At 34.9% G+C, this 12,773-nt stretch overlaps 1 protein-coding gene across 1 annotated transcript in view; it reads right to left on the reverse strand.

Moving 5' to 3' along the window:
- The window catches only part of CRTAM (cytotoxic and regulatory T cell molecule), a 75,721-nt gene that overhangs the window by 40,419 nt on the left and 22,529 nt on the right, over window positions 1-12,773 (reverse strand). The window contains exons 8-14 of the mRNA XM_044079432.1: window positions 8,646-8,744; window positions 8,426-8,512; window positions 6,585-6,683; window positions 3,620-3,685; window positions 3,396-3,512; window positions 2,572-2,676; window positions 2,294-2,440 (exon numbers count right to left, since the gene is read on the reverse strand). Coding sequence (XP_043935367.1) covers window positions 2,294-2,440; window positions 2,572-2,676; window positions 3,396-3,512; window positions 3,620-3,685; window positions 6,585-6,683; window positions 8,426-8,512; window positions 8,646-8,744 — 720 coding nt within the window. The remainder of the gene's footprint in view (window positions 1-2,293; window positions 2,441-2,571; window positions 2,677-3,395; window positions 3,513-3,619; window positions 3,686-6,584; window positions 6,684-8,425; window positions 8,513-8,645; window positions 8,745-12,773) is intronic.

Raw genomic sequence — 12,773 nt, forward strand, 5'->3', positions numbered from 1 at the left:
ATATACAACAAATTTCCTGACTGTGTCTATCAGTACTGCCCATCTGTCAATTAAATGTGATTAGATCAAATATTTTCACACAAATGTGTTGTTGACCACTTGTGTTTTAAATTAATTGTGTTTCATATAAATGTGTAGTAAACTAATTTACATGGTTTATATGTGTGTGTGAGAGTGTAAGTATGTTTATATGTGTGTGTGTATATGTGTATATGGTTTCACTTCTAAAGCTCAAAATTTCAAATCATTGAACCTCTAATTATCGAAGACCAGAGGATCGAAGATTTGAAATATCTAACCTTGTCAATGGAGATCAGTGTATAGTCCGGAACGGGAACTTTACAGTTCTCTTCAGTGTAGTGTGATCTCAGAGTTGGTATATTTAAGTAGTAGGGGGTGTGGGGGGTGCAGGGGGGCTTGGATCCCCTGCAAAAACATGAAATAAGAAGTATTCACATTTTAGATTTGTTTTTTAGGTTCGATATTTCAAATCTTTGATCCTCTGGTCTTCAATAATTAGAAGTTCGATGATTTGAAATTTTGAGCTTTAGAAGTGAAATCGTGTGTGTGTGTGTGTGTGTGTGTGTGTGTGTGTGTGTGTGTGTGTGTGTGTGTGTGTTTATCTATATATATATATATATATATATGTGTGTGTGTGTGTGTGTGTGTGTGTGTGTGTGTGTGTGTGTGCATGTCTGTCTCATTTCTTCATCTAGTAATTCTCTGTGGATGTATTGAATCTGCATTCAATGCTTAAGTTGACTAATGCTAACAAGTCATCACATTAACATTCAAGAATGGTAGCTGGCTGTGGTACATGGATTCAATAGTCCCAAACTCTTCTATAACTAAAACAACTGTTTTATACACATAAGTTATTTTTATGTGGTATTCTAAATCTTCTAAAGGTACTGCTCCTCTTTCTTCATGTTTTCGTATATGCAAAGCAACAGTTTTATGGTAACATGGCATTTCTTTCTCCATGCTGTTCTGTGTTTGTTAAAGAAATTTTAGAATGACACATGATCACTTTCTGTACGTTTGTATGCATGTGAGACTATCAGATTAGTATAAGAAATAGTGTAAACACTTTCATTTTTCAAGACAGTATTTTACAGTAACAGACATATTTCACCATTAAATATTTGTATTTGATGTTCTATCAATCTTTAATACCATTAAATATAGTCATAAGTCTTTCTAGAACAATGCTATAGTCATTAGTATATATATTTTTTGGGTACTTGCGTATTATCACAACCAGATTCCAAACCACTCGCTAATACATAAGTACCGATAGATCTTCACAATTGTCCAGGTTCTAAGAAAGTTTCTCATTAATTTGGACTGAAACATAAACAACTGACTATTTTCAGTGATTTCAATAATAAAATCTGTGACTTTGCGTATGACCAAAACCAGGAGCCCAAACTGTCAGAATTTCTGGACAAATGAGTCAACCCGCATTGTGTTGACGTGCAGTGTGTGGTTGCAAGTGTTCTGAACCATCTTCTTTTAAATATTGTATAAAGAAATATACATTTTCAGGCTGAATCTGCATTGGATGTTGTATTGATTAATTACTGCTGTGCTGTACCCGGGTAAAGAAGTAAAAGCAAAGAAACACAACAAGACAAATAACGGCGTCAGCAAGCAAGGCACCATAACAACTGCAGTTACTGATCTCACAGCACGGTCGCTGGGTATTGCTTCGTATACCTCGCAGTTTGTTACCATATGAAATCAGTGCAAATTTTAAAATAATGGTGGGTCAAAGGCCCCCAAAATAGGGACAGATTTTACACATTGCTCATATAAACTTTCTTAGAAACTGGACAACTGTCAAGAGCCATCGCTACTTATGTATTATCGACTTGGTTGGAAGCAGTAAAATGTTTGGGCTTTCATTTTCCCATACAGCTAAATCTGTTGAAATAAAAGTCCCTGTAATGCTAGACACTTCAGTGACACACACTTGCCAAGTAACTTTGCCAACATATTTCGGCAGGAGAAGGGCTTGGAAATGAGTCGCTTCTCTTGCTCCAAATCTGGTTGTGATAATACATAAGTACCATTTTTTGTCTTCTTTATCTAGTGTATAAATCTTTTTGATATATTTTATGCAAGTAGTTTTTATGTGCACATCCATGATTTCTTCCTGGCCTGCATAGTAAATATGGTTATATTCTTCTTAGGGATTATTCCAGAATTATCCCTACTAGTAGCACTAACATATTTTGCATTGAGCAGACATCAGATACCCTATTATTTGCTGCAGAACAAATGTACTTACTTATAGCTGATTGGTGCTTATGGGTAGTTGTATTAAAAGGTACTGTCAGTTCCCTTTTTGACACTGTTACTGTACTTGCAGTTGGGATTCCTGTATTTTCAAGCAGTGTGTTACTGGTAAACTGCGGTTCTGTTGCTGTTTCATCTTCTGGAATAAATAATGGTAATTAAACTCACATTAGATATGAACGTCTTCAAATGAAAATGTACGCTAGGGATTTATATACTTCATGCGAACTATTCTTTAAAACAATCTGTATGGTAGACTATTAGTGTTACCTGTGTATGAATCATATGTGTGAAAGGTAGTTCTGAAGTCTGTTTTTTTGAATTCTGTAAAAGACAATAGAGGCGATTCCTCTGTTGTTGATATGTCCATGAACGCTGCAAACATACAAATGTGCATATGAGTAAACCCACTTATTAGAGAGTAAGAACACTGTCTGTTTTGTAGTGTCAAATTATAGTGAAACGTTTATACAGTTCAAAGTAAGGGAAGAGAAGGGTAGACTGCTATCAATCTATCTTTTCTGTTTTCTAAAATTGTTAACATATAGAATAACAAAGCACATCAAATACATTTTTCATATAAAGAAAAAACACTGATAATATGTTCAAGAATTATTTCTTTAAAACAAATCTTGATAAAGGTTTCCAGAAACTTCACATAAATTACAAGTTACTCATTATTTGACTGAAACCTGTAATATGAGAAGGAAATTATATTCTAAAACTGCAAGTACCATTTCAGGATGTGAAAATTCAGAGTGATTTGATTAAGCTCTGGGTATCAACATATAAAAATCACTATATATTTTTTCATGTATAAGAAAGTAAAAACCTTGTGAAAAATCTGATTACAACTTTTTGGTTTCTTTATAGAAGCCAAGGCAGACAATATAGTTAGATACAGTACTTTGCACTTTAATCATAAACATGAAGTTTGTAATGCTCAGTGTTTTATTATAATGCTGAACAGTTTCTATTTGGGGATTTAAAGATGGTTCTGCCTGCCAGTTGTCTGGTGAAGGAAATTATTCTGAACAGTATCTGGTTCAACATACATTTAATATTTTCTCAAATAATAAAATTATTTAACTTACATGTTGTTGAGCTGAGTTGGAGTGTATCTTCTAAATCTGAAACTGACAATGTATTCTTATATGAGACATCACTGGTTAAAAAAGAAGGTGGTGCTTCGTCTGCCTCTGAAGTAATCCCTTCCATAGTAAAGATACACAAGTTGGTTAGATGTGAGACAACAAGTTTATATTACTGTTTAGAAATGTAGCACATACTGCTGAAGTCAGAGTATTGAATTATTTACCTGCACCTTCGTCAACAGTCTGAAGAATACTGCTGCTGCTGAAATTTTGTGATGTTCCTGATCTTACTGTAAATAAAAAAATAATTACAGTTAAGGCCAATAAACACTATTTTAGGTTCTATCTTCAGCTTATCAGGATACAGTAGTAAAGAAAGAACTTGAGACAGCTGTAAACCTTACAAATGGTTATATTCTACAATACCAAGAACTTGCATTTCTGAAAAAAGGAAGTGATAAGACTGATTCATGACGCATTTAAGGAGAGCATTCTATGTCAGGACATAAGTTAGTGCCCCCCATATATCAAGGAAGTCCAAAAGAGTTCAGCATCTGATTAATGTACAACCCTTAACTGAACAATAATATAATTCATATTTTATTTAATGTTTAACTGATGTATGTGATGCTGTTGTGTCAATCACCCCAATCCTTTTTTCTAGTTGTTGCCTAATTTGGTTGCTAACTAGTTTAATAAGGGTTATATAAACCACTACTTAATTTATCCAGAGTAGTAAATTAAAAAGGGCCTCTAGATCAGGACATCTAACTAACATCAAATAAATACTTAATGTGCTTACAGCAATATGTGATCTGGCAGGCAGAACCATCTTTAAATCCTCAAATAGAAACTGTTCAGCATTATAATAAAACACTGAGCATTACAAACTTCATGTTTATGATTAAAGTGCAAATTACTGTATCTAACTATATTGTCTGCCTTGGCTTCTATAAAGAAACATAAATTAAATGTATATACAATGATGACAGTTAACAGAGGGCACCTATCACAAATTAAGCAACAATATAAGTGTGAGAAAATGTCACTAATGCATGCAGACAATGGAAGTGTGTTAACATACTGAAGATGGCGAACCAAATTAATTTCGACAAATATCTGAATGAAGATGTACAGGTAACAGTTTGTCAGTTGGAAAGTGGAGAGAGTTGCTGTCTTAGAAGGGGTGGACAATACAAAATTATCGCAATACAAGTAGGTTTTGTTTCTCATACAACACCAAACTTGGATTAACCAGCATAATCCCCCTATACCATAGGCTGGGGGAAGACAGTTTGAACAATAACAGCCCTTTAGTTTAATACAGCTGCTATCACCTATGCAAACCCAGTATAGAATGCATGCTTTTTATCATTTATTTTATTTTATTTTGTTTATTTGTTAACTAAATAATCCTACTAGAGATAAATGTCTCTTTTCAGGGGTGACCCAAGAGCACCGTATGGTTAAGTGACATAGTGAATGGAGGTAGAAGGAATCAAACCCTGAACCCTTGACTATAGAAAGTGCCTCATAAGTAGCTCATAAACATCTTAGAGCCTTAATCCTCAGCACTAGCTGCCAGTTTGCTCCTGATGGTATAATATTCAAAGATTCAGTTTAGTTTTACACTTACCACAGGCAGTTTCACACCTCATGCAACTGACAGTTTTCCGAGACACATATTCAGTAAATAATATAATGTGTCTGGCATTTAACATGCAGGAGTAATGTCATACATTGGTGTGTCTGTAGGCATATGCCTGTGAGTCACTAAGAGTGAGCACATTTGTTTTTAAAATGTTCAGAGAAACCATACCATCATCACAACCACATACACTAATGATTCTAAACGTTTATTATTATGTTTTTATTTGAAGGACCTTTTGAATTTGACACAGACACAGTATAAGTGTAGTTAGCATCATGTGAGGAGAACAAAGGAAGGAAAATAAGGCCATATATTAAGTCTATGTGTGGGTAGGGAGACTAGTACACAAAGAGAAACCTTTCTTAGAAGGTGATCCTGAAAATTATATGAATGTACAATAATTCTAAGTAATTTATCTTCAAAATTTTAATAGCAGGTGAAAAAGAAATGTTACCTTAATATCATAAACATAGACTGAATAGCACTGATCAATACACAATTTTCAAATTCTGAGTAGAGTATTGCTTTAAAAAATGGATGGTGTTCATTTGATATTATTTCTGCTTCTGAGAAAGTCAGTTATGCCAACTTATACTAGAAAACTATTAATGAAAAAGAGAAAAAAATGGACTTCTTTATAAAATAATTGTAATTGTGAACTTCTCTGCCTACTTCAATTTCCTCCTGAACCAAAGATGCAGAAATGCAAGTGAATACAGTGTTTCCTGTACACACTTCTACGTACAACATGCATATGCCTACATGTTGTGCAGGTTTGTCACCTTAGATATAGCAGATTTAAAATGCACTGTGATATAATCTGCCAGCTGTAGATAGTTCTTAGCACAGACAAAGGCTGTCTTAATGTTTATTTTGACAGTACTAGTAGGTACTAAGACATGACTACTTATACCAGGTTAACAAGCATTTTGCACAGGGTCTGTCTGTTGCAATCAGAAATTACACATGCCTAAAGTAATCTGAATGCTGGGCTGCAAATGAGAATGCAAATGCTGAAAATACAGCCTGTATAACAACAGTTCAGCTCACTGAAGTACATAAATTTGATAAGTGGCATTACAAGTTGTAAATTGATATTACAGGTAATGGATAAGTCATATTACAGGTTTTGGTGAAGTGGTCGGAGTTCATCTACAAATGTGATACTTTATAAAAAGCAGCCCTTTACCCTCAGTCAGCATATTAAATTTGCTTGGTACTGAAAGGTAGTCATTACAAAGTCTTACTGTAATACTTTTTTGTTTTAGAATGCATGTCAAAAAACGTATTTCTGTCAAAATCAGTTAATTTACAAGAGCTGTGTTAGGATGCAGGATTTGATCTGTATTTGCTGGAGATGATGTACAGTTTTGTAAGGTACGTGGGCTTTGAAAGGGATACAATGCAGTTTTTGATTTTGAAATAGTTTCATAGTGAGCAACATATGTGTTAGATTCATTTAACAAGAAACAATGACTGCATTAATTTTGTATTACAAGAAGTAAAAATGCAAATATCATAGCCCTAGGCTTACCTACCTGTAGGTTTCACAATGGTTTCAGAGGTACTGCTGCTGAGCTCAGCAAAGATAAATTGTGTAACAGTCAGCACATCTGAAGGTGATGTTTCCATAGGTACTGTAAACACAGAAAGACAGATACTGTTACATTAAGATGGTAGGTTCCTATGAACGTTGTTATGTGAGTGAGTGAGTGAGTGAGTGAGTGAGTGTAAGAGTAAAAATTCTTAAGATTTCAGGAGTATTGTCATGATAATACTGATTATCTTAGAGCAGGGAATTGGACCATAGCTACTACCACTCTGTGGTTCAGGTGTGTGTGTTGACATGTAGTGCAAAGGGATTACTGGATTTTGAGATAATATCATTTTACCCACATTTGTTTAGGGACACTCACTCATACATTATCAGTAGAATTGATTGAATAAACACTTCTGAAGTCTGTTAGCCTGAATGTTGATGTTATTGTCTCTATTAGCCATTACATGGGCATGCGAAATGAACATGCATCCATGTTATAAATCTCTCTATCCAGTTTTAATGGAGAATAAGAAATTCATGAGCAATATAGCGTGGTGCAAATCAGAGTAAGTCCCTTATTCTGATTTCCATTACATCATACTATGCAGTAATATAATTCATAAATAGTGCAAAGCTGGTTAAGGAGTTCATAACTGGAGCAAAGCTGTGCAAGGAAATAATACACGTTTATGTTATACTTTAATATATAGCATAAGAGAATGTGAATAAACCTACTGTGTTATAATAGCTGTACACTCATGTCTTATACCAAAGAAGCCCCTTGGCCCTATGGTCAGAAATACAACATATCTTTGTTTAGAGCAAAGTGCTGCAACCTAAAAGTACCTAAGGGGCTCTTCTCCCAAAAGCTTTTAATAGCATTTTCTGGTGTATAGAGATACAGGGATGGGATTTTCCATGGCTCCATATGCCTCTTATGTACCTTCCCACCATCTATAGCAAGGCATCCCAGCATGCTTTCCATGCTGCCTGATTATGCAGAAATGCAACATTATGGTGATATAGAGGTATGCAAAGTGCATGTGAAATAGTTACATAATTAATAGACCTTCTTTGTTATAAATCATGAAAGTCTGGCATTCTAGAGCGGATCAGTGTTACATGATAGTGCAATGCAAAGTGGTGGACTGAGATAAAGTACCCTTGAGCAATGAGAAGATATTTGGAATTATGGGAGGTTGAAGAGGTGCCCCTAAACAGCAGATATACCCTTTTAACACTATATGAGATGGAAAGGGGGATCCCACCCAATAATGCCATCATTTAACAAATAGAAGGCACATTTCTGTATAGTTATATATTTTAATATTCTGGGATGTAGAAGGGAATATCTTCAACAATAAGCATAATATTAACATTATGGAAGGGCTGACTTTGAACATGAAGCTTATCATTTAACATTTCAGGAGAGGGCAGTATGGACCACAAGCATGTTCTTACAGGGTGGGTAATGGGAGTGGCAAACCTACATGATAGGGTGGGAAAGGGACCCCGCCTCACAAGGATTACAGCATATTACATATCAAAGAATGTGCTTCTCATACATACAGTCTATTATATGTTCTGATCAGTGCAGCCAGTGGGAACATGGTGCAGAGGCAAATGGTAGAGCTCAGGCTGTGATAGGCCCTAAAAAGCTGTACATGACTCAAACTGTAGATCTTTTCCCTGCAATGGACTGATAAAGTACCATGCTTTTACTGTGTGTGATATTTAGTCTTTTTTCACTTTAGTAAGAGGATTAATTTTAAAAAAATCAAATGTTCACTTATAACAATCAACCTTTGTGCAATAATACAACTAATTAAGTAAACTTACAGATAGCTGAGGTCAGATCAGATGTCTGCTCTGTAACAGGAACTTCCATTTTGCTTTGATTAGAGGTAAATTGTGGCTGACTTGTTTCTGTCAATAAAATAAACCCGTGCACAAACAAAAAGTAAATAAATGTGTATGCAGACTGATAAAACACAATCATTTTTCACGTATAGTAACTGCAGTATTGATATATAACCTAAAGTAACTAATTATTTGTTACCTCTGTGTGACTCAGTGGTGTGAAGGGTATCACTACTGAAATCTGTCAGTGCAAATGTTGGAACATTGGTTGCATCTGAAGGCGATACTTCTGTGTTTACTGCATAGCAAGAAAAGTAAATTAAAAAATGCCAATGTAAACTCATCAGTCATTTGGAAATTCATCATGTTGTCATATAATAATAATTATTACTATTACATTTCAACTCCTTCCCTCCTCCCCAAGAAATTTTCTACGACCTGTTCTTTCATATTTCTTCAATTTATGGCAACACACCCTTATAGAGTGACAAATAGGCATTTAATATGTCACATATAGATTGAACATCTTCTCAGTAGGCCACTCTCTCATTTTAGGCTCACAGGCTTGTGATTTTTCTTAGGAGAATTAGTTGCATACTATGCACTACAGACACACAGACATGAGATTAAGTTTGCATATTGTAGACACACACAAACTCAGATTCCTTCTAAACATATTAGGTGGATGTTACACATTACAGATGCCCAGGCATGAGATGGAGCATACACATGCAAGTCACATGACTATATGATAAAACTGATGATGTCTCCATCCCTCACTCAGTTTTTAGGCAGCACAACTACATGTGGATGCCCAGATGTCCATTTAGCAGTTGTTCATGTCAGGTAAAGGAACCCTTCCTTTTTGATGGAAGGAAACATATCCTTAGGGTTTCTAATCCTTTTCACCCACATGAGATGAGACACTATTTAGGTTTCAGCATCATATCATTTGTACCTGTATCTCTTTCTTATCACACTAAATGTAAGCACATTTTTATCTTCTTATATTCACTGTTTGTACATGTTTAATATGTTTATTTTACTGTATATATTTGCAACCATGGTAAAACATATACTTCACATTCATCATATCACCTTTTCATTTCCTACCTGTAATGATTTTCATGATTTTGAACACTGAAATCTTTTGTTCACTTTTTATGAGGAAATTTCTCTTTCTGGGTCTTCTCTAAGAAGGGACAATACCAATACAACTTCTCCCAATAACCAAATGCAAGTAAAAAAGTAAATAAATAACTTAGTAGGTACATTACTGGAATGCTCAAAAGACACCCTGTCTTGCTTTTGTTTTTGCAATAATAACTTTGATTTTGATAGCAGGTAAGAACTACCTGGCCTGCATAATCTGACATTTTTACACAAAGTACAGGGCAATAAAAGCATGTAATCTAACATTATTTTTCTTGATTTCCTCACTAACATTGTCCGTCTTCCCATTAATGAATTCCTGAAACCTCTTCCAGTTTTTGACTATATCATTTTCTTTGGAAATTGGAAAACAGCATCCAACACTATTTATGAAAACATATATTCTCACATTACTACTGAACCCTTCCCACTTATTTCTTATATATGCCTTTATTATTTTATTTATTTATTTTGCCTTTGATTATCAGAAAAGTCCAACTTGGTAAAAAATGACCCTTTTCAGTGGTGGCTTTGGGAGAAAAGCTTCACACTGAAAAAATGCATTACATATTTAACAAAAAGATGACATTATTGAACAAAAAGAATAAAATGATACAAAAAAGATATATGCAACATGCACAGTTAAAACTGAGATTTAGCAGGTGGATCTTCTGAATATATGCACAAGTAATGCAACACAAAGAAGATATTAGAGAACTGATAAAGAAGATGAAGTCATGATAACAATTTTGAGCAAATGTGGAATATAAAGGACTATTACTACTAGGTGTTACTCATGAAAGTGGTTGTGGCTGAAGACAGTGAAAACTAAAGGAAACTTGGATGATCAGTGGGGGTAGACAAAAGTATTAGAGTGGTAGAAAGGGAAAGCAAATGTATTAGAAAAAAGTGTGGATGGGGAAAATGGGCGAAAAAGAGCAGGAGTGAGAGCGTGTAGGAGCAGAAATATTTGTGTCACATGTAATGGGTAAAATTGGTGGCTGATAGCTACAAAAGATTGGGCATAAAGATATGGACTCTTGTATGAATCACAGAAAAAGCCACACAGCAGCAAGGACTCATTCTCCAAAATGTATTCTTAGCTCTTTCGTCTCAGACAATGACAAGACTTCATCAGATAAAAGTATAAACTCAAATGAACTTTAAATACCCATGAAGCCAGATGACATCAGCATCTCACTGCACATTTAAAGAGAAACATACACAATTACTCTAAAATACATATAGTGACATACATAAAAAAACTGTTATAAACAATTCAATTAGAAAAAAGAAAGTAAATAACTAGCAACAATAACTGTTGAATTTATCTACATTCTGCTTCCAATTTTAAAATACATCCAATGGATGCCATCTCATTCAACCCAGACCAACCTACTGCTCTCAAATGTAAAATCCAGTACAACTCCCTTTGCTCAAGAAAAAGTTGCCATGGTCCACCCCCTAGGGTTAGGTTTAACTTGTGCAATTACCACAAACTTAAATTGATGCTCAGGGAAATCCAATAAGTGCCGAAGTAGGGGATTAGTAATTTTTGTCTTATTTATTTCATAAATGTGTTCATAAAGACAATTTTTTAATTTGCACTCAGTCTTTCCGACATAACATACTGGGCAGCATTGACACAGTGCCCCATATACTACTCCTAAGCTGTTACAATTGTACTTCCTTTTAATATTAATCTCGTAGCCATTAATATGAAAGAGTTCCCTCGTATTGCTATAGAGACAAAAATGACAGCACCCACATTTGGACATCTGCCAAATTTGTACTGGATTTTTACATTTGAGAGCAGTAGGCTGGCCTGGGCTGACTGAGATGGCATCCACTGGATGTATTTTAAAATTGAAAGCAGAACATAGATAAATTCAACAGTTATTGTTGTTAGTTATTTACTTTCTTGTTTCTATTTGAACTGTTTATAATGATTTTTTATGTATGTCACTATATGCATTTTACAGTAATTGTGTATGTTTCTCCTTAAATGTGCAAGGAGATGCTGATGTCATCTGGCTTCATGGGTATTTAAAGTTCATTTGAGTTTATACTTTTATCTAATGAAGTCTTGTCATTGTCTGAGACGAAAGCGCTAAGAATAAATTTTGGAGAACGAGTCCTTGTGCTGTGTGGCTTTTTCTGTTATTCAAGTGCTTGTGGATTTTTATGCTCTTGTGTGAATCAACCTGAATTAGAGCATGAGCAGAGCCAGGATGTGTCTAAGTGTTGCTGAGTCTTTACTTAAAAGAAGGGCTACTCTCTGGCTTGGGTGGCCATGCCAATGTCATCCCTGCATCAGCACTTACCTTTAAACTCCATCCCTGTCCTCTAGCAAAGATGCCAGGGAATGGAAGAACAGACTAGAAGGGATCAAATCCTCTCCCCCAAAGATGGACATGGCATGTTCATCCTCCCACCCTGTACATTAAAGAGAACTTCTCAGTTACTGTGATGGTCAGCAGATGCTTCATCAAAACTACTACACCACCACTGGTGCTCAAGCACAGAGATTCGTGGACTTTGTCAGCATAAAGTATGCCTTTTTTCTTTTTCTTTAACCTGAAAAAACTTTTACATTTACTACAATTTTCTTTCCAGACTTTCCTCTGCTCTCATCTTTCCTACCTCTTCACTTACATTTATTTAGAAAATGTTCTTCTGTTATTTTTATTTTACAGTTACTTTGGAAGAACATATTTCCCACTCCTTCTCCAGAAAAAGACCTGGCTTGAGAATCACCCTCAATGCAATGCCAACAAGTGGCCCACAAGATCTGCTAAAAAAACAGAAAAAATTGAGTGCTCAACGTATGTTTCCTATTGCCTTAAAAGTATTTCATTGAAAGATTAGAAAGATAAAAATGCTATCATATGCTTATACTGTGTAAGAGCATGCACACTAATCTCATTTGCCTCTCTCTCTATAGTTACTCCCTTCTTAGACAAAGTACTAGAAAGGTCCCTGATTTGCTAAACTCCTACCAACAATTTTTGTTTTCTTTCTTTTCTTCTCTGTCCCTACTTCGTTTTATTACTTATTTTAAAACCCAGTGGTAACTGAGTCAGAACTCAAAGGCAACACTAGCCCACATTTCTTCACCTTTTGTGGTTCAGGATTCTTTTTATTTTTCTTTAATATAATAGCTTTATTTCACTTA

This window comes from Protopterus annectens, chromosome 8.part0 (assembly GCF_019279795.1).
Source record: "Protopterus annectens isolate FY-2018-M chromosome 8.part0, PAN1.0, whole genome shotgun sequence".
NCBI classification, from domain to species: domain Eukaryota; kingdom Metazoa; phylum Chordata; order Ceratodontiformes; family Protopteridae; genus Protopterus; species Protopterus annectens.